Source organism: Megalobrama amblycephala, linkage group LG2 (assembly GCF_018812025.1).
Source record: "Megalobrama amblycephala isolate DHTTF-2021 linkage group LG2, ASM1881202v1, whole genome shotgun sequence".
NCBI lineage: Eukaryota > Metazoa > Chordata > Actinopteri > Cypriniformes > Xenocyprididae > Megalobrama > Megalobrama amblycephala.
This window is the reverse complement of record NC_063045.1, coordinates 24,418,402-24,442,154: the sequence shown is the minus strand read 5'-3', so window position 1 is coordinate 24,442,154 and position 23,753 is coordinate 24,418,402. Positions and strand designations below refer to the sequence as shown.

At 37.4% G+C, this 23,753-nt stretch overlaps 1 protein-coding gene across 2 annotated transcripts in view; it reads right to left on the bottom strand.

The window, feature by feature from the left end:
* The window catches only part of rbm20 (RNA binding motif protein 20), a 92,567-nt gene that overhangs the window by 67,068 nt on the left and 1,746 nt on the right, over nucleotides 1–23,753 (bottom strand). The window contains exon 1 of one of the 2 annotated variants that reach the window (XM_048167509.1): nucleotides 17,539–18,492. The exons of the other annotated variant lie outside the window; for it this stretch is intronic. Coding sequence (XP_048023466.1) covers nucleotides 17,539–17,630 — 92 coding nt within the window. The 5' untranslated portion in view covers nucleotides 17,631–18,492. Of the gene's footprint in view, nucleotides 1–17,538; nucleotides 18,493–23,753 lie in introns of those variants that run through there. 2 annotated transcript variants of the gene reach the window in all.

The window sequence follows — 23,753 nt, the reverse complement described above, 5'->3', positions numbered from 1 at the left end:
GAAAACTAGGTTGCTGCTGGAAGAGGTGTTAGTGAGGCCAGCAGGGGGTGCTCACTCTGTGGTCTGTGTGGGTCCTAATGCCCCAGTATAGTGATGGGGACACTATACTGTCAAAAAGCACCGTCCTTCGGATGAGACGTTAAACCGAGGTCCTGACTCTCTGTGGTCATTAAAAATCCCAGGATGTCCTTCGAAAAGAGTAGGGGTGTAACCCCGACATCCTGGCCAAATTTGCCCATTGGCCTCTGTCCATCATGGCCTCCTAATCATCCCCATACAGTGATTGGCTTCATCACTCTGTCTCCTCTCCACCAATAAGCTGGTGTGTGGTGGGCGTTCTGGCGCAATATGGCTGCCGTCGCATCATCCAGGTGGATGCTGCACATTGGTGGTGGTTGAGGAGATTCCCCCTTCAATATGTAAAGCGCTTTGAGTGCCCAGAAAAGCGCTATATAAAATGTAAGGATTATTATTATTATTATTATTATTATTATTATTAAATGTTATGAAGTGACGAGAATACTTTTTTGTTTGCAAAAAAACAAAAGTAACGACTTTATTCAACAATATTTTCTCTTGTGTCATTCTCCTACGCTGTTTACATCCGGCGCTTCCAGGTTCTACGTTAGAACGCCATGTCAGTATTGGCCGGCTCCTGCATCAGCATCACACACATGTGCTGGAAGCGCTGAACATAAACGGCATATAAGAATGACACAGAAGTGAAGATATTGTTGAATGAAGTCGTTATTTTTGTTTTTAGGCACAAAAAGTATTCTTGTCGCTTCATAAAATTAAGGTTGAACCACTGCAGTCACGTTCACTTTTAACAATGTCTTTAGTAACTTTCTGGACCTTGAAAGTGGTGGTTAAATTGCTGTCTATGGAGGAGTGATAGAGCTCTCAGATTTCATCAAACATATCTTAATTTGTGTTCTGAAGATGAACAAAGGTCTTATACGGGTGTGGAACAACATGAATGTTAGTAATTAATGACAGAATTTTCATTTTTGGGTGAACTAACCCTTTGAGGATGTAGAATATGGCATTAAAGGGTTAGTTCACCCAAAAATGAAAATTCTGTCATTTATTACTTACCCTCATGCCGTTTCACACCCGTAAGACCTTCGTTAATCTTCGGAACACAAATTAAGATATTTTAGTTTCTGCTGTTCGGAGCGCCAAAGTCACGTGATTTCAGCCATTGGTGGTTTGATACGCGATCCGAATCATGATTCGACACGCTGATTCATTATGCTCCGAAGCTTCCTGAAGCAGTGTTTTGAAATCGGCCATCACTAAATAAGTCGTTATTTTTGTTTTTTTGGTGCAACAAAAATATTCTTGTCGCTTTATAATATTATTATATTATAATATTATCCTTATAATGCGCATGATAATAAGCAACTAGTTAATAGTGAGAATTGGACAATGAACTAAAGTGCTACTGAATTATGCAATAGAGGAAAGGTTTGTGCCAACAGTACTCTTGCCTTAATTATGATTTCTAGAGGGACTACCATGACAGAGTTTAAAAAAAAAAAAAAAAAAAAAAAAATGCTGGCAAATGATAATGGATGCACTTCAGCAACACGAACACAGTGAGTACTGGAATTAGCATTAGGCTAATACAACCATTGTTTGCTTACGCTCTTGTGAAGTCAGTCGCTAGTTCCGCCTTATCAATGACATTGAAGTCGGCAAGTGAAAAAAGAAAAAAAAACACTTGAAAGTGTAAGACTTGCAGTGTAAATGCAGCCTTAAATACCTCAATAAGAAGAAAGGCTGAAAAGCAAACAAAAAATTAATTTGATGTCTGATGATTACAACTTGACTAGAGTCATTAATTCAAAACTTTTGTTAAAAAAGGTATAAAAGTTTAAAAAAAAAAAAAATCAGTAAGCATCAGTTGAATCATTGCTGTGGTGTTTGAAAGAAACGGCAGGTCTACCTGAGTTCTTGTTCGTGTGTGTGATGTTTTGGGTGTTATGCAAGATGGACTGTGGGTGGACATGAGTCACCTCGACCCTTAAAATGTCTACATGACTCACTCTTCATACATCTGCCTGATATTTACATTGTGAATGAACAAGAATAGCCCGCACCTTCACACGTCCCACCCCACAGACAATCAACGCCAACCTGCAGCTGTGTCATCTGCTCAGACTGCCTCCAGAGGGAAACTTTAGCTTTTTTTGTCATCTAATCAAGTTCAGCTAATGACAAGAGAAGCACAGGGTTGGCTTCCCCACCGTGCTAAACGAAAACAAACAACGTTTGGCAGGTGCACACTGAGGTTGCGTCAGAAAAGACGTGGCATAGAAAGGAGCTGTCAGGAAATACTGTAGTAGAACCCTGTAGTTTGGGCATGTTAACTTGGGCTTTCATTGTTTAAACATGAATGCGTCTAAAAAAAATTCTATAAATAAAAATAGTATCAAATTAGTATAGCATCAATTTGTAGGCCAATCTGGAAAGCAAAATTCTCCCTACAGAATTTCCAATGGATTTTTTAGAATAGCTGCTAACAAGATTCTACAAAGACTACAATAGTTGTTAGACTCATCAAGCACACAAACTCATGTCCTTGTGGAAGTCCTTATGTAGAACCTTGTTAGCAGTGTGCGCAGTGGACTAAAATACATAAACATTAAGCTACTATGGCAAATACTACTTCAAGCACATAAACTTGCATCCTTGTGGTATTTGGAGTCCTAGAACCGTCCATAGAACCGTAAAGGTGCTAAAGAGGATGTTTTGTTTTATACATTTTTGCAATATTACTTGAAACTGTCTTTACTAACTGATAAAAGACTATTTATTAGGTGCACTGAAAGTAATAATATTAATATACATCATCTGTGCACGAGGTAGGGCCTTAAAAACATCAGCCGATTGGCCCTCTGGCTTGTCAATCACTGCCATGACGTTCCTTGTGCAAGACGTGCGAGACGTGTGCGGCTGCGCGCTCCAGTAACTTTCCACACTCCACAGGCGCTGCATGCAATGTTTTTGTCAGGAGACAGGAGTAACAACTGCAGATTATAAGTTACCTGCGGTGAGTCCGACATAATGAATCCACTAACACGACACAGCGAATGCCGGTGGTAAACACTCGTGTTCCAATACTCGTGCACGAGTTTTGGGAGGCGTTCCCTCAAAATGAGCTGTGAAGGAGGGGGGTTGTTCTTACGCATGCGCTCATTTCAAAAACTCACTAACAGTCTTTAGTTTCTCAGTCGGCGAAAAGATCCTCTTTAGCACCTTTAATTTCAACGTGCGCAGTGGACTAAAACATGTAAACACTAAAGCTACTTCGGCAAACACAAAATCACTGCCTTGTGGTATCTGGGGTCCTTAATATGTAGAACCTCATTGGCAATGTTCACAATGGTCTAAACAAACACATAAACACTAATGCTACTATGCTAATGCTACGTCGCACAAACTTGCATCATTGTGGTATTTGTTGTCTTGATATAGAACCTTTTTGTACCTTTCATAGACTAATACTAATATCTGAGCTATGACTAGTGCCTATTTAGAATTCAGTTATGATTACTGGGTGAACAGTGTGTAAATAAATAATTGAAAATCATTACCAGTCCAAGTAAATAATATTCTTGAGCAAAGCTGACAAGTATGTTGTGTCCCCTACATTTCAGATTATTCCTACACCCCTTCATCTATTAATTTTGTTGCTAATATGGAGATTTTTTGGCATGGCTGGATGGGTTTGTGTTACGAGGAATATCATTATGCAGTCTTAGAGAAAGACAAGCTGTCACAGGGTCTGTAAAGCGGCTGTAAAACATGCCTTGCCTGTTGCCACTGTGCCCTCTAAATTAATCTTAAAGCCCTCAGAGGCTATTTATGTGTGGTAGATATGGTTTGTTTAACTTGAAAAATAATGTACAGTTGTCTACACAAAATCCCATTTCACTCCAAAATAAGATATTTTGCTTAATGAGGCTTCTGCATTGTGAAGACATCTGGAAATGTTACTGATCAATATCCTACCTTAGTAACTCTTGGTGTCCACCATATTGCATATTAAAAAATAAAATAAATGATTACGAAAATGAAATATGAAAATATTTGCTTAACTGTCATAAAAATAAGGTCACAATGCAAAAGATCTTAAAATTCGTAATAGTTTTTCCATGTTTTTTTTTTTTTTTCCTTTTAGGTAGAAATATGGCCTGGACATTTATTTTGTGATCTTACATGTAAAGGACAGATGATATATATTGAAGTTAATCTCTCAGGAAACTTCCATTAAAAAGCATAAAAACAGTCCAGCAGTCAGTGACCATCCATGAGGAGGAAAAAAAAAAACCACCTGCCAACACCAATGGATTATGGAGCAATTATTCCAGGTATTTCGATCCTCCTCATTTATCTAACTTGCTGAACAATAGCTACCGGCTACCACAGTCTTGGCAGCGATCAAAAGGTGACCTATTTTCAACTGTCAGCAAGTCAACAAAATGTCGGTCAGACAGTACACACTATAGGCTGGGCCAGGTCACATGATCAGAGACGAACACCGCTGTTAGTCCATGAGGAATATCAGGCATTGCTATCCATTAACATCAGCAGCAGTTAGCACCTAAAATTACAAATGGTGACTGGTAAAATTATATATTGACCCATGCTCTTTCCTTCAGCACACCTGCTGGTGAAATGCAGGCATTGCATTCAGCATTGCCATGCCTGGTCATTTTTACACCCGAGACCTCAACCTGCTAGCTGGCCCGTCTCCGTTTCAGATGTGACTGAAACTTATACGGGCTCATTATGGAAAGAAGGCTACTCCTCCAATATAGTATGTTGATCTGGAGCTTAATACACCACAAATCACCCATGACGTCACGGTTTGAAGGAAAGATGATAAACTGTGAATTTAGGGCCTTGTACAACATCTTAGCTTTCTTTAGAAGTGTCAACTCTGCACCATATATGCTCATAAGGAAACAGGTGGAGACAGTATAAAATTGATGTAGAGATATTTAGACAGGTGTCGCTATTGAATGTGTCAATTTAGTGACGGACAACATGAAAATAAAATAAGCAAATAAAACAGATATTCAGCATAAAAATACGGTGAGTGACAGTGTTTCAGGTATTACAGAATTTTTTAAGTGATAGCAAACTAATACTTTTTATCTTGAAATGTACTTATAACCATAATAATAATACAGGTGGTAAAATAGAAAACCACAAAGTTCATCGTAAGTAGCTTTTCCATAAATCATGGGCAATAATATAATTATATGGTAATTCATATTTTACTTGGGGGAAAAAGAAAAAAAGGGGGGCAAACAATTTTGACCCTATTTTACAGTAAAATTACATACGTGATAAACCATTTACAATTTTTCACCATATATGGCAAGGTAACCAATTAGGTTTTTACTGTTGTCATTTTTTCCTGTAAAAATTTTACTGTGATATTTCTAATTGAAAAGGAATATTGAGAGAGAATAATGTGCAGGACACAATTTCTTGATTACATGAAGCATTTTCCAATGGTGATTTTCACAAAATTTCCATAACATTTTCAGACCTATAAAATCTATGATAAATTTCCAGGATTTCCATGACCATCAAAATGATAATTTACAAGGACCGATCATTTAGTAAGTATATAAAACTTTGATTTCATGTTTTATTCAGCAGCACTAATAATACCTTCCTTCTTAAATAATAAATTCAGTCTTATTACTACAATTACTACAATGCTCTCAACTCCATTTAACTTATTATATCAAGTTTACCAATCCAGTCCACACAATTCCACAGATTTTCTCCCAAAATCAAGACTGGAAATGAAACAAGAACATCTGAAGATTCCGCCTGGGCCTCGTAAATCAAATTCATAAATCAAATCATGTGTCATTCTATTATTAGCACCCACTGTTTTCTGTCACCATGTTAGAGTAAGCACTTTGTAGATGTCCAGTTTTATTTGCACTGTATGTTAATCATGTGCTTTAGTTCTGTGGGCCAAGCAGCCCCGTCTGCTGACAGGAGACAGTGTTCCATAGGCCTCTTTGGTTTCACAAGTTTTTAAAGGCGGTCCAGAGGAATGTTCAGCACACTTCAGCCAGGCAGTTAGTCCCATCTGGTAGATGCTATAACTACACTATCTGGGCATAAAAAGTGTCTTCCTCCATTGATGCTTATTTAAAGGGGTGGGTCACTGTTATTTTTCTAGGCTTGATTGTGTTTATGGGGTGCAGTTCAACATGTCTTAATGCTTCGTATTTTTCATACATTTTACCTTTATTCTACACAGCTGTCTCCATTGTCATTTGAACGGCCAGTTTGACTTCCTGGTTCTATGACACCACTTACTCCGAAATGTAATGTAATGGGCTCAGATTGGTTAGCTGGCCCAGTGTATTGTGATTCACTGAAGTATCCGGAAACAACACGCCCTTACCATTACAGGTAATAGTTGCATGCTTTCAGAGGAAATGTAAATAATGGCATCAATATTGCTGTATCAATTTAAGCCCGAATCAGACCCATATAGCAGTAATGAAGAGGGTCAAGCAGAACCTCTGCAAGCACGATTTTTAAAGGACGTTTCCGAATGGTAAGTATTTCCGTTTGTATTTGTGTCAAAGTGTTTAGATATGCTGTCACTTGTAAATGTTACTGCTGCCCCACAGTGTTCTGATTAAATCTTTACTGTAGCTGAATACATGACTAAGCAGTAGCATTTTTGTAAAGGTATCGTTTAATTTGTAATCGTTTAATTTGGTGTTTGTTGGAGAAGTATGCAATAGAATTTAGCTAACTGGCTAGCGAAGCCAAACTGCATTGGTCTTTGTTTACGTCCTTGATGCAACCAAAAAATAGCAACAGAACTATACATTTAAAAGTCACATACAAACAATAAAACGTACTTACAGTTTGGGGACGATAAACAGCAGCTTCTGCTTTTAAAGTGGGAATACTTCATCTTTCAGTAGCCTTTGTGCAAATCCAGCATTGAACGCGTGTAGATTCTGGAAGCTGTCTTCAGCGGCGCATTCAGTGTAGAAAACATCACAGATTATAATTGGTTCTATTATCTTTTGACGCGTTGAATTGCGCCGCGCATGTCCGGTATAGACAACTCTTCTGCTTCCATAATGCCGTGCGACATGGCCTTGTCCTCTTTGTTTGCGTGTTCCCATGGGCAGGGTTTATGTTAATTGCAGGGTTTATGATGTCACCAAGCCGGGAAGAAGCTCATTGTAGTCCAAACCGGTCGTAATTGTAGGCATTAAACTTTAAAAGACAATATCTCCGTTTGCATTGAACTTTCAGCGCTGTAACTTTGCAGATACTGTTAATGCTCAAGCAGCAACATTACACACTAACTAAAGTTAAAAAAAGTGAAATCGCAATGAACCACCCCTTTAAAAGCTTAACTTGTTATATTACCCTAAATTCTTGACAGATTTCTTTTCTGGTTTTGTGACAAGTGTGTGACAAATGTGTGACTTTGAAAAGGCCACATGTGTTTTAGCTGGACCTAAAGTACCATTTTATGGTATACTGAAGACCTGAGAAGAATGTGTGAAAACACCATAAAGCTGAAAGCAATAAAAGGACTATTTAGCAGAGTAGGCTACTTAACACCCTGAACACTTACAAGCCTAAACTATACTCTATAAAGATTTCATTGAGAAAAATTAGAAATTCAATCTACCTCAACCAGAAACACATTATTTGACGAAAATGGCTTACAATTATTCTCAGTGTGAGATGGTGTCAATATGACCAGAGAACCCATCAATAATTATAATTGAAATAATTGTCACAATCATATTTAGCTGTCGCATCACCCTGAATTTCAGACAAGCTTGAGAATTTGAGAATATTACGTTTTAATTATTAAATTTAATTAAATATAACTTTAAAATATATAACTTAATATCTAATATATTATAGTATAATTTAACCATTGAATTGTGTAATGTACAGGAACTGTAATAATTGTTTTCAAACAGGTTTGCCAGACATTGGTTAGGAAAACAGATGGCTCTACCACAAACTAGTGCTATTGGCAGCAGTGTTGCTATGCTGGCTGAAATATATATAGATAATATATAAATAAATATACAGTTATTATCAACAAATGGCTTTTTTTATGGTTGTCTCTGAATATTAAACTGGGGTTTAAGAAAATATTTTAACAGAGAAATATTATACATTAGAAACTGTTCTGTTCCTCACTGAAGTTTCAGTATGTTGGCTTTACAATGCAGAAACTCATGTAAGGCATTATAAAGAATGGTACAATGGCATAAAATGAACAACTGACCTACAGGTTGTAAAACAAACAATGCCAGAGGGTTAAATGCGTTCCTCCGCTGCGATGACCATAGATGAAAGCAAAATGCCTTTATGGTGAGCACACGTGCTACAAACTACTCCCACTTCACTGAGCAGCAGCAGCAGCATCTGTGCAACCCTGAGCTTTAAGTGAGATTTCAAAGTCTTTGGAGAGAAACCGTACACATTCCTGGCATTAAGGCATGACCGGGCTGTTGTCAGGGTCTGTGATATGTTAGTTACGTGAAATGAGGGGGAGCGCCACACTGAAGTCCATTAAAGGCAACATGAAATCAAAGCTGAGCCTAGTTACTGTCTGTATACATGCTTCTGGTCTTATTGTGCATGATTCATTAGTACACAGGAATAATAAAATAATTATTCACAACAATGTATGCATCAAGCACAAATCCTAAAATCTGATTGGTTGATTAATAGTAATGTTGTCTCTATAACATTAAGTGTCCTCTCACCAACTAAGTATAGCTGTGAGATTTTGATAAGATGCACGTTCGCAGTTTCCTTTGGTTTACTGTCCGGCAATGGATGCCAATGTGTAATGCACCCCTGGTTGGGAATCATTGCTCTATCTGATGTGGAATACTCTGATACAGTACATGACCTGTAGACAGTCACATGAATACAGAAAATACATCTTAAAAATATAACATTTTTATACTTAGCCTCATTTAATCAGTGAGTTAAATAATACATTTTTAGAGTTCCATTATACAAAAAGAAAACTATATAGAACTGTGTAGAAAATTGCAGTTTTAAAAATTTGCATTACTTGGTGGCTCAACATTTTTTTTGTATTGATTGTTGTTTTGTTTTTAAGCGACTGTTGTTGCACTTCCAATGCTTAATTTGGGAGAAAATCTGTGGAATTTTGCAAAATACATTAGTAAACTTGATATAATCTGTTAAAGGGATAGTTCACCCAAAAATGAAAATTTGATGTTTATCTGCTTACCCCCAGCGCATCCAAGATGTAGTTGACTTTGTTTCTTTCAGTAGAACACAAATTATGATTTTTAACTCCAACCATTGTGGTCTGTGAGTCGTATAATGCGTGTCAATGGGAACTTCATCTGTAAGAGTCAAAAAAACATGCACAGCCATATCCAAATTAAACCCTGCGGCTTGTGACGACACATTGATGTCCGAAGACACGAAACTATCGGTTTGTGCGAGAAACCGAACAGTATTTATATCATTTTTTACCACTAAAACACCACTATGTCCAACTGCCCTGTGCATCCTGTTAGTAAGGTCAAAAAAACGTGTTTTGATGACAGAAGTGATCTCTCGCACTTTGCTTCAATGAGTACGAGGCATCGCTTCTGTTGTCAGAGCGCGTTCAGACCTCACACACCGGATGCTCAAGGCAGTTGGACATAGTGGTGTTTTAGAGGTAAAAACTGATATAAATACTGTTCGGTTACTGATAAAAATCATCATTTGTGTTCTACTGAAGAAACAAAGTCACCTACATCTTGGATGCCCTGGGGGTAAGCAGATAAACATCAAATTTTCATTTTTGAGTGAACCATCCCTTTAAGAGCAGCTGAGCATTGGGGAAAAAAAAGCAGCATACAGGTTTGGCATGACTTGAGGGAATGTAAATTATGACTGAATTTACTTTTTTTTAAAGAAGGATAATATAATGGAGCAAAAAAGGAGCATAACTATGATTTGGAATTGATTTAAAGGATAGTTCGCCCAAAAATAAAAATTCTGTCATCATTTACTCGCCCTCAAGTTAATGATAACAGAATAGGGCTGCACGATTAATCGCATGCTATTCTCAGGATTTCGCATAAGCCGGTTCCCTATGCTAAATCGCCATCACCTGCTTTCAAATGAGCGGCATTAGACAGATTTAAAGGTTCATATAGTTCGCCCAAAAATATTGCGTGGCTTGTCCGTGAAACGGCTCCGTCTATTAAAAGGCGCTGTAAAAACAGGTGATCATTTACGGTAATCGCCCTCAATGCGCGTTAATGATAACGCCCTATAACAGAATTTTCATTTTTGGGTGAACTATCCCTTTATGGGGGCACTAAAGCCTTATTGAGATGTTGAGGGAAAAAGAGGTTGGGGAAAAAACTGATACAGTCATTGAGGGAAACATTAATAACATTAAGTTATCAGATGGACACCCAACACACAATGTCAAAATGAATTTGACACTGGCGCCAAATGTACCTACAGTGGCATGACAATGATTTTAATTCTGCCCTTGGAGGACCTTGTATTTTAACAATCAAATAAAGGCTAAATCTAGTTTATAAGCAGATCTGCCTTGTGCCTTGATTCTGCTTAGGGACAGACGTCCAATTAAACTCGGATAAACACCTTCTTTAATTTTAGACTATGTTTACCCAGGGACCTTTACACTTGGCCGATGTGTTCTCAGCATATGTTCGGCACACAGCAAGATGTTACAGTGCAGCTACAGCAGTGCTCATTACATATAATTCAATCAAACACATATAGAGCTGTCAGTGATGTCATATCGAGCACGTTCTGAAAAGGGAAACCGCATCGGGATTGGTGTGAAGCAGTGGTCATACGGCTGACTTCCCATTTCTAATTACATCAAATATGAATTTGTAATTTTACCACTTAGATGAGATGGCACATTTGTTTTTGATTAAGCTATAAATGGATATATAAGCTGAAAAAAAAAAAAATTGCTCTGATATACTTTGAAGTCATCAGACCTCAAGGTCGATCATGCACCTGGCTTTTCAGTTATTGTAAAAAAGTAATGGATTAGTAATAATCCTATGAATTGATTAGTAGTCTATCACTTTCGCTGCGTCCGGAATCAAATATTTGCTTACTGTATAGTATGTGAAAAACAGCATGCCAAAAGAGTAGTATGTCCGAATACATAGTATTAGAAAAACAGTAGGTGAAAAGTCCTGATTCTGACGTGCACATTCAATGGACACTTTACTATCCCATGAGGCCACAGAAGAGGGCTTGTGAATGGCAGTGAAGCAGCGCAACTGACGCTGGTAGGTGACGTTACAGTGACAACATGACGGATATAGTATGTCCAAATTTCATATTTTATACAGCATACTTTTTAACAGTCGCAAAGTAAATTCAAATTCAAATGTAGTACCTATAATCAGTACGCAATTTTGGATGCAGCGTTTGATTTGCTAGTGCATTTTGAGTGGTTGCTATGCCATTGGGTGTTTTCAATGGCATTCACTACTGTCCCAACTATCTATGATATTCTGGCTATAGCTTTGTGTGGGGCTGGTTTTCAAAGGATGTTTTTTTTCCCTCCACCCATTTTTTCTTTTTTGCCAATCAGATCATTTCCCCCCTTATTTAGGAGAATAATTCTTATTTTAGACAATGACAATTTATCACAAATGTATTTTTTTTAAATGTATTTTCAAACTCAGAAATGCTGGTGCCATAAAACTGTCATACATTTAACTTAAAGATTAGCCCATTTGCTTCTACATGTCAACAAAGCAATGAACACATGCTCGGAGGCCTGAGCACCACAGCCGGAAACCCACAATTCTACAAAGATGGAAACAAATAAGTGTCACCACAAATAGGCTGATAGCGGTTGACACCAGCTGAGGGCCAAGCCTAGCACTTTTTCACCAAGCTAACATGGCGCCTTGTCGACAAGTCTTTTCACATTGTACATGTCATGTTTGTGCATAAGAGTTAAGGAATTTTTGTACCATGTTATTCCAAAGACTGATTTCACAAATTTAACCAACCTCACCAACCAAACTGGTTTTGATAATTAATGGCCGTTCAGTTTTTACCATCGTCCATAAATCAAAGCAGCTGACAGCACCCGTGCTATGATTGCTGAAAGGGCGAGTGTTGATATTTGAGAGATCACACCTTCCTGAATAAACTGTCATGTGATCCAAGCCACAGGAGGAAACATTCAGACACACTTTCTGAACCTCACAATTTAGCCAAATGGCATCAGAACCATTTGGCTACGGCAACTGCAATGAGAGGGGAAAAAAAAAAAAAAAAAAAAAAAAAAAAAAAAAACTCTCGCAACATCAGAGGATGACTCAATGAATGAAAGCATAAAGAAGTTTTGCTGGTTTTCAGGTTTGCCAACATCACATGAATGTGGCGGCACGTGCATAGTTTAAAACTAATAAAATGCATCAATTAGTCAAAGTCCTTAAATTTGATGAAGATGCTAGCATTGCAGTGTTTTTCTTTTGCAGTTTGTTTCCTTGACAACTTTATTAGTAATCGAACATAAAGCTAATGTTAGCATTGCTGCTCTGTTTCTGACCATTGTATGGGCAATCTCTCAATTTGCCCATCTCATAAAAAGATCTCATGCTGACGACGCATAAAGACGCGCCTGCAGTGAAAGCCATGGTATGAAATGCAGCGACATCGTCTCAATCTCTGACTGGTGCGGGTAAAATAATTATAATGCTGAAAGTGAGATACAATTCATATTTCTTTATTAAATAACTTACAAAGTAATTTGAAAATGTTCTGTGAGACGTAATTTCACAAACAGCATGAATCACTGCACGCTCACTCTCTTTACCTCAAAATGCGCAAATGGCTTCACATCACCACATCGCCGCGTCTGCACTATAAGCGAGCTGCATGCACAGTTGACGGAAGTGATTAACTTACATTTATTTTTAAGACTTGCCAGTGTTTAAACCACTCAGCACTTACACGCACACTCAAAGCTTGCACAAAGTCACCTCACAAAGAGCTTGTAAGCGCCATACTCAAATACACAAAAATGTATCTACAAAATTACCCTCTTGAGTATGCACAGTCAGTTTTGTCTTAAGTGAACGTAAATAGATGAGAAAGAAAATGCATGTGTAACAGTATATTGGATCCATGTATTTGATCTTAAAAGTGACAGCAGCCTAATAATCATGCTGCTGTCTCTGATTTTCTGTTGTTTGGTTAACATTAATTACACTCACTGCTCTTGAATGAATAACTTTTGTAACTTTAATTGTAAGGATTAATCTGTATTTAATTTATTCATGGAAGAGCATTCAGTATTATTTTACATTTCCTTCCTTAATCAATTTCTTCAATTCCTAACCTCAATACTACTGTTAGACCTACCAGAAAAAAAAAGAAAGAAAAAAATTAAAGCACTGTTTATTTCATTTGTACCTTTATTCCGTTTTATTTATTTGTACTTGTATACTTGTAAATTGTTTATTTGTTCTTATTTTATTACCGTTTACTTTTGTGAATTCAATTCAGTGTTTGAAATCAGGCTTGTGCTGTCTCAACTATTTACAAAATTTCACCATTGTAAAAAAAAAAAAAAAAAAAAAAATTATGGAAAATATATAAATATATATATTGCTTCAATCAAGATTTTTAGACATTAATTCATATATATATATATATATATATATATATATATATATATATATATATATATATATATATATATATATATATGTGAATTAATGTCTAAAAATCTTGATTGAAGCATCCCTATAATTAATTCAACAAGATAAAAAGGCTTCAAATAGATTGGTATCGGCATATGCTGCTTCCAATGATCGACTGGAGAACCCTTACTTTATACCCAATCATACACATGTCGGGCAAGACTTTACGGACGTCATGAGTGAATTTATGTTTTGAAGTCATTCCTAACGTCCATAAAGTGTTGCTCGACATTCGTATGATGGTGTATAAAGAAACAAAACTACCATTCGCTTAGCAAGCATTCGATTGGATAGGCCAGTTGGATATTCCACATCTCCTATTGAATTAAACGCAGGTAAGGGTCAGTGCAGCATTTAAATTTTTTTCCCTGGTAGTTCATAGTTAGTTAGGACTCTGACATAAATGTTGTTCCAGAACCAACAACAAAGACATTTCGCAGGCCTCTGTTGCCACATCTACAAATCAAACAGCACAAAACGATAATTTCCAGAGAGCATTGTGTTACCATACCGATTCATGACCACACAGACATGAAACTAATGACAAAAGGCAACCGAATAGCCGGCAGTCTTAAGAGCTGAAGGGACAAAGGCATTCACAAAATATTTCCCAGCTGTGATTTACGCATCCCTGGTAATACTAGCAAACACGCATGCTATGAAGAACCAAGGTCAACACGGCATTCAAGCCTTCACTAAGAAACAATTATAAAACCTTTTACTGCTCTATACGGTGCTTAAAACATCTAGATCCAACTGTTCAAAAGGTCAAACAACACCAAAGACCAAGACAGCTGTGGAAAAAAAGTGAAATGTTAAAATAAAAATGAACAATAACACAATGTACCTTTCCAGGGTCATATTCACACAGCAGGTTACACCAAACTTTCCAGAAAAAAAACAGAAGTGCTGTAGCCCAGAATGGCGTCTGGGACTCCCATCAGCCCACGCGTTCCTGGTGGTACGTGGAAACTACCCCCTCTGGGTCGGGCTGGCAGAGTGATATAGAGAGAGCAGCTGAGGAGGGATATATGGAAAAAGAGAGGGAGCGATACACCATGGCAGACAAGAGGAAAAAAAAGGCCAACACAACAGCCCGACACATCCTGACAATACCAGTCCTAATGCTGCGGTTCACTGTGCTATTTAAAAACAATCCATCAAAAATGCCCCATCTTTCACCAAACGGTCAGAGCCCACGACCTTTCACTGGCTGTGAGGCAGCTGAGGATTGAATGCACTGCGCCGATTAATGCAGGAGCAAACCTGCAAGGGACTGTTAAACAATTAAGCTGACTTAGTATGACAGAGATTTCTCAAGAAATGCCACAAATTTATAATAGTATAACCAGTATAATGATAAGGACAATGATTATTTTCGATTAAAAGTTTTCAGAAACAGACTTAACTAAGCTTCACAAATACACAGTTCATTTCCTTTTCAAAATATTTTTAAATGTATATGTAAATTTACTTTAATAAATGAAATAAAGCAATTTCGGCACAATTTTTCTTCAAAACCACTGCAAAAATGTAATATTTACCTTATTATGTTGCAATAAACACAGGAAAAATAAATGAAAAACAAATTTTTTACAATTTCTCATTAACATATATATAATATATATACACATATACATATATATTCATTATTATTATTATTATTATTTTATAATGACCATACATGTTTGAACTTGGTTAAGGTATTTATCTGACCTTTTTTTTTGGCAACAAAAGGCAAACTACAGCTACAGGTTTTATTTTACTATGCAAAACAATTTATATTTATAGAAAAACAAAAAGCTCACAGGAAAAAGCATATATTGACTACAACATAATCAGTTATTAACATTTAATTTATTCTCTCATTTTTGGATTTGTTCATTATTTCTTTGTATGACACCCTTGCTAAAAGTTATATCTGCAGAATTTCGTGGACATACTCATACGAAGTGTTGGGCAAAAACGGAGAATGTTTTAAAATAGAATCAGTGGACGGCACGTCCATAAACGGACGTCTTTGTAACGCTGCAACAAAATTGGCATCCACATTTCTGTCAGTAACACACACGGAAGAGTCGCCTGATTCTGTACGTCAGCCACTGGTGACGCTACAGGGGGTTTTCACTCAAGACTGAACATCACTGTTCACCTGCACTACAGCAAGTTACATAGTTCTTCAAATGTTATGTAACTACCTCATATGATGAACACTAGTGAATGTGAGAGGCATTTGCAAAATACGTTTTTCTTTACACAATTTACCAATGCAACCATCTAGACTTATCAAAAATATAAATGAACAAATGTACAGTATAAAATACAAGTGTTTTTTCTTGCAAAAATGTGTATTTTTTGCAACAGTGTTGACTAGTGTTAAGTCATTTCATAAAGAGGCATATTGCAGGAATGTGGCAATCACTTATGTGCACATCAGCACTGATCAAGCTGTGTGTCATTTATCAACAACAAACAAATAGCAGTTTGTCACCACTAACATCTGCTGAAAACATTCAACGGGGCCACATACATGACTGCCACGTGCTGTCTATGGAGAGCCAAGTTCATAATTTTATCCAATTATTTCATAATTGATTCAACAAGGCAAGGGCAAAAGTTATCTGCCGTCATATAATACATTATACAACATTAAATAGTCAAGTCACTGATCAATCATTTATTTGAATATTTCCAAAAAAAATATGACAGAAAATTCAGAGTATGAAAAGGTATTTTTTAGTTAACTAATTGCAAAATTAATTACATTTGTAGCTATTCTCAACACTTCTGTCAGACTCAAATGGTCAGATTTATAATAAATACTATTATTTATGCTATAATTATCATTAAGGAGTGTGGTAACACTTTACAATAAGGTTCATTAGTTAACAGTTAACTACATTAGTTAACATGACTAATGAACTGCACTTATACACCATTTATTAGTCTTTGTTAATTTCAACATTTACTAATACATTATTAAAATCTTGTGAACATTAGTTAATGCACTGTGAACTAACATGAACAAACAATGAACAACTGTATTTTCATTAACTAACGTTAACGAAGATTAGTAAATATATTAACAAATGTATTGCTCGTGGTTAGTTCATGTTAGTTAATATATTAACTAATGTTTAACTAATGAACCTTATTGTAAAGTGTTACCAGGAGTGTTAACAATTACATATACATATATACACACATGCACTTTTTTAAATTTCAAATTGAGCTGGTAAATATGTACCAAGTAAATATATTTTCAGCTTTATTAAAAAAATTAGTAAGCTTAAAAGTAAGATGATAAAATGTAATACAATAATTTAAAATAAAAAGGTATAATAAAAATCAAGCAATAAATTAATTATATTACATTTATATTGCTTTAAACAGGTGAAATGTATGTTTACATTGTGATGGAACAGAAAGCATGATGGAATAAGCAGGAGGAATGATAACTGTTTATGTTGGAGATCTGTGGCTACAATAATACAGCTCAGAATCGCAGTGGATTTACACTTTGGCAAAGAACTCCAAGTTACAGTCATCAAATCCATCCATCATCCCAGTGTCTTGAGGAACCGTGCAAACCGTGCGACATCAAGCATTTAGATTTCTTACTGTACTTTCTACTCAAGCATGATTTTTTTTCCCCAAAATAGGGACGAAACACTCGCAAACGAATTGATTTTTCATAATCATGCAGCACAAACTACTTTTCCAACACCAGCCCATTCCTTACCTCTGGAGGTGTTCAACAGAAGCTTTCCCAACATTCCCTGGATCTTTTAACTGGCCGTTCTCAAAAACACCCTTGTCCCAAGTTTGCTTCATGGTAGAAACGACTTTCTACCCACAGAAAAAAAAAAAAAAATCCAATGAGGCGCTTCCGAAAAGTTGCAGGTTTTTCTGCAGTGAATCCCAAATGGGATCCTATCTTTCCATGCAGTAGTGTTGTTCTGAATCGGCCTCCAGTGAATCTAGGATAAGCAGCGGTAGTGAAAGTTAGCCCACTCGCGCCCTCTCACTGAGCTTCTGCCAGACCCTTTAAAAGTCTAAAAAAAGTATGGATAAAAAAGGGTGCTCAAAGGGGCTGGTGGTAAAGCTGGGATAAGGGCTGGAGGAATACGACAGGAAGCAGGGACGTTAAAGGCATTTGACCATTTGGGAGTCCCAGAGAGCTGCCGTAGGCTTTCATTCTCCTTCTAGCCAATGATAGAGCAAGTGTGAGGAATGCCATTAGCCAGTCACTCATAAGTACTGGATCAGTTTCGTCAACAGATCAAAGGCCAGAGCCCCATGCGCAGATTATTAACATTTCCGACCATTAAAATTTTGTGGGGGACAACAGGGCCCCTGTCGCACGTCTATGTGCAAAGCTTTTGATTCTCTCACTGTAAAGCTCGGGAATATTACTGCTGACTGCTGTAAGTGTTTTTGTCCCAGACACAAAAACTTATTGTATTTATTAGAGATTTAGATGCTGACTGAAGAATTTTATGTTTAGGTCCCATTTGACTAAATTAGTTTATTATTGAACCAATCTGTTATCTTACAAGATAATAAGTAAGAAATAAAGAAATAAAGATATACATAGATCGATAAACAGATCAGGGGCCGTATTCACAAAACATTTTATCTTACCACTAAGAGTTCTCCTAAATAGCAGTAAAAGTTCTTAGCTAAGAGTTTTCTCTTAAAACCTATTCACAAAGCTGCTGAGACAAACTTTTACTAAGGAATAGACTGAAGTCTTAAGCTAAGAGTAAGGGCGGGGCTGACCTTGTTGCTATGGAGTATAGACAGTGATTGGCTGATGGGGGAGGAGTCAGTGATTTAATCATAGAAATATTGTAGAATGAGGTGTCATGTTTCCATATTAAAATAAAGGTTTTAAAATACAAATGTTGCCCTATTCAAATAAATATTTTTTTAATAAAAATGTTGCCATAGTCAAAATAAAATGTGGCCATATTGTTGCCATAAAGGTTTTAAAATGTAGGCTAAGTGTCACTAATTAAACTAGTATATACAGTTAATTGTCCGCCTCTTGGATGTCTGCATCTCAAGAGAATGCAGAATTCAAGCGACAAATTATATTATATTATTATATATATTTTTACTCTATTCAATCATTTGTAAGTATGAACTCATGAAAACCATTGCCACAGATAATCAGACAATATTTATTTATTTGTTAGTTTTTTTTTTTTTTTTTTTTTTGGCGTCTCATCGTAGATTCAAATCTATAAATCAAAATGTATTACATTTATGAAGAAAAGGTTCAGCACCCAAGGCTCTATCGCTATTATCTCAATGGTGTTCATTGTCTTTGGGTGGATTAGGATTGTTTGTGAATAGGTCTTAGTGATTTAGGAGTCCTCTTGACTACTCCTAACATTTCACAGATTTAGGAGATAGTTTTAGCGCTAAAATGCTTTGTGAAATACTCTTAGAGCAAAAATTTAGGACTCCTAAAATTAGGACTGACACGGCCATTATTTTTAAAGAGTTTCTCCTAAATCGGCAAGTTAGGAGCTACTTTTAGCCTTAAGATGTTTTATGCCCAGAAGTATTAGACAGATAGACACAAGCACAAGATGATGTAAAAGGGAACTCAATTCGTTACTCGTGCTCTGTTTGGAAAGTTGTGTGTGCGCAAACATCTGAAGCACGCAATACTGAACTGAGTTCTCTTTCACGTCTTGCGATTGAACAGACATATTCAAACAAAATTGTCAAAATGCCTGTCTTGGCAAGCATCCTTGCAAACATAATCAGTTATGTCTTACATGAACGTACGCAGATGAGAAAGAAACTCCATTTGTAACAATATACTGGATGCGTGCAGCTCTTAAAGTGACAGCAGCCTAATATTCCTGCAGCTGTCTTTGTTGTTTGATTAACATTAAAAACAAAGAAAAAAAATCACTTGGGTCCCACTTTATAGTAGGTGTAGTAGTAGCCTTAACCTCTATGTGCTAACATCAAAAAATAAGTACAATGTACTTATTGTGTTCATATTGTATTGCAAAACAATTTTGCCGCTAGTGAGGTGGGATACAGTTAAAGGGTTAGTTCACCCAAAAATGAAAATTATGTCATTAATGACTCACACTCATGTCGTTCCAAACCCGTAAGACCTCCGTTCATCTTCGGAACACAGTTTAAGATATTTTAGATTTAGTCCAAGAGCTTTCTGTCCCTCCATTGAAAGTGTTTGTACGGTAGACTGTCCATGTCCAGAAAGGTAATAAAAACATCATCAAAGTAGTCCGTGTGACATCAGTGGGTTAGTTAGAAGTTTTTGAAGCATCTAAAATACATTTTGGTCCAAAAATAACAAAAACTACAACTTTATTCAGCATTGTCTTCTCTTCCGGGTCTGTGTATATCCACAGTGACGCTGCATCATCATCTTCTACGGCGGTTGGCATCCAGCTTGCATTACCGCCCCCTTCTGCTCCAGACAGTGACGCGATTAGGACATCCACGACATGCACACCTACGCACCATTTAAAAAAATATAGCAATACCAAAATACAAACAATGTAGAATAGCTTGAATACAGCGTGCATCTCCCTCAGACTGTAAACGAAGCTCGGGCGCACCGGATAACACGTCAGCAGCGTCACTGACAGGGGGCGGTAATGCACCAATAAGCTGGATGCCAACCGCCATAGAAGAAGCAGCACTGTGGATATACACAGACCCGGAAGAGAAGACAATGCCGAATAAAGTCGTAGTTTTTGTTATTTTTGGACCAAAATGTATTTTCGATGCTTCAAAAACTTATAACTAACCCACTGATGTCACATGGACTACTTTGATGATGTTTTTATTACCTTATTCTGTGGTCAGACGAATCAAAATTTGAAGTTCTTTTTGGAAAACTGGGACGCCATGTCATCCGGACTAAAGAGGACAAGGACAACCCAAGTTGTTATCAGCGCTCAGTTCAGAAGCCTGCATCTCTGATGGTATGGGGTTGCATGAGTGCGTGTGGCATGGGCAGCTTACACATCTGGAAAGGCACCATCAATGCTGAAAGGTAAATCCAAGTTCTAGAACAACATATGCTCCCATCCAGATGTCATCTCTTTCAGGGAAGACTTTGCATTTTCCAACATGACAATGCCAGACCACATACTGCATCAATTACAACATCATGGCTGCGTAGAAGAAGGATCCGGGTACTGAAATGGCCAGCCTGCAGTCCAGATCTTTCACCCATAGAAAACATTTGGCGCATCATAAAGAGGAAGATGCGACAAAGAAGACCTAAGACAGTTGAGCAACTAGAAGCCTGTATTAGACAAGAATGGGACAACATTCCTATTCCTAAACTTGAGCAACTTGTCGCCTCAGTCCCCAGACGTTTGCAGACTGTTATAAAAAGAAGAGGGGATGCCACACAGTGGTAAACATGGCCTTGTCCCAACTTTTTTGAGTTATGTTGATGCCATGAAATTTAAAATCAACTTATTTTCCCCTTAAAATTATACATTTTCTCAGTTTAAACATTTGATATGTCATCTATGTTGTATTCTGAATAAAATATTGAAACTTCCACATCATTGCATTCTGTTTTTATTCACAATTTGTACAGTGTCCCAACTTTTTTGGAATCGGGTTATATATATATACACACACACACACACACACACACTCACCTAAAGGATTATTAGGAACACCTGTTCAATTTCTCATTAATGCAATTATCTAATCAACCAATCACATGGCAGTTGCTTCAATGCATTTAGGGGTGTGGTCCTGGTCAAGACAATCTCCTGAACTCCAAACTGAATGTCAGAATGGGAAAGGTGATTTAAGCAATTTTGAGCGTGGCATGGTTGTTGGTGCCAGACGGGCCGGTCTGAGTATTTCACAATCTGCTCAGTTACTGGGATTTTCACGCACAACCATTTCTAGGGTTTACAAAGAATGGTGTGAAATGGGAAAAACATCCAGTATGCAGCAGTCCTGTGGGCAAAAATGCCTTGTTGATGCTAGAGGTCAGAGGAGAATGGGCCGACTGATTCAAGCTGATAGAAGAGCACCTTTGACTGAAATAACCACTCATTACAACCGAGGTATGCATTTTCGAAGCCGAGCATTTGTGAAGCCACAACACGCACAACCTTGAGGCAGATGGGCTACAACAGCAGAAGACCCCACCGGGTACCACTCATCTCCACTACAAATAGGAAAGAGAGGCTACAATTTGCACAAGCTCACCAAAATTGGACAGTTGAAGACTGGAAAAATGTTGCCTGGTCTGATGAGTCTCGATTTCTGTTGAGACATTCAGATGGTAGAGTCAGAATTTGGCGTAAACAGAATGAGAACATGGATCCATCATGCCTTGTTACCACTGTGCAGGCTGGTGGTGATGGTGTAATGGTGTGGGGGATGTTTTCTTGGCACACTTTAGGCCCCTTAGTGCCAACTGGGCATCGTTTAAATGCCACGGCCTACCTGAGCATCGTTTCTGACCATGTCCATCCCTTTATGACCACCATGTACCCATCCTCTGATGGCTACTTCCAGCAGGATAATGCACCATGTCACAAAGCTCGAATCATTTCAAATTGGTTTCTTGAACATGACAATGAGTTCACTGTACTAAAATGGCCCCCACAGTCACCAAATCTCAACCCAATAGAGCATTTTTGGGATGTGGTGGAACGGGAGCTTCGTGCCCTGGATGTGCATCCCACAAATCTCCATCAACTGCAAGATGCTATCCTATCAATATGGGTCAACATTTCTAAAGAATGCTTTCAGCACCTTGTTGAATCAATGCCACGTAGAATTATGGCAGTTCTGAAGGCGAAAGGGGGTCAAACACAGTATTAGTATGGTGTTCCTAATAATCCTTTAGGTGAGTGTATTATATATATATATATATATATATATATATATATATATATATATATATATATATATATATATATATATATATATATATATATATATATATATATATATACATATACACACACACACACACACACACACACACACACGCTTAAGCCGGGGACACACCTAACGATTAGTTGAAACATTCTAAAGCCGGGGACACACCTAACGATTGTAAGGCCGATTATGAATGTAATTTGATACTTACGACTGATCATGTCCAATCGGCCCGAGTCAGAGCCAGTTGCGTTCAGTCTGTGTTTACAGTTGGTGCTTAAAATCGTGCAGTGTGCTGCGTCTAACGATTCTAGTCTTAGAATTTTAGAAACAGTCATTGCCAGTCCTCCTCACAAAGATTCTTCTCAAATTTGATAATTCCCACTTCTGAAGTAGTGATTATGAGCAAATCGCATTCAAGTTTCGTTATTTTTTATTTTTTTTTCAAGGAAAGTCATCTTTACAATAGCACTGAGAGCACGTGAAGGCAGCATAATATTTGCGACCGATGACGTCTCTGTTTCCTTGGAGACTGTGTCAGGCGATTGTAAACAAGCGGCGAAATGGCGTCAAAAAACGTTTGAAACATAAAAACACATTGGACAACCGGTATGGAAGAAAAACTGGTTGAACTCTGGCAAGAGTACGAATGTCTATACAACATATCTTCGAAGGAATACCATAATAGAAGCGATAAGAAAAGAAGCTGGGCTGCTATTGCGGAAGCTTTGAACGTGTCAGGTAATGTACAGGGCCGGATTATCCATAGACGGGATTGGGCGAGTGTCCTGGAGCACCAGCCAATAGGGGGGCAACAAATGATAAAGATAATACTTTTTTTTTTTAATCATGTTTTGTATATATATTATTTATCTGATACGGATACAAAATTAACAGTTGATACAATATATACAGAGAGAATATAAAGAGCCCTGCCCCTTTGATCGCAAAAGTGAAAGTGCCCTTTGAGGTCGCATTGTGGTAGTATAACGTTACTTCTGTGGTAATTTAATGGTCTGTACAGTGCCGTTTCAAGTC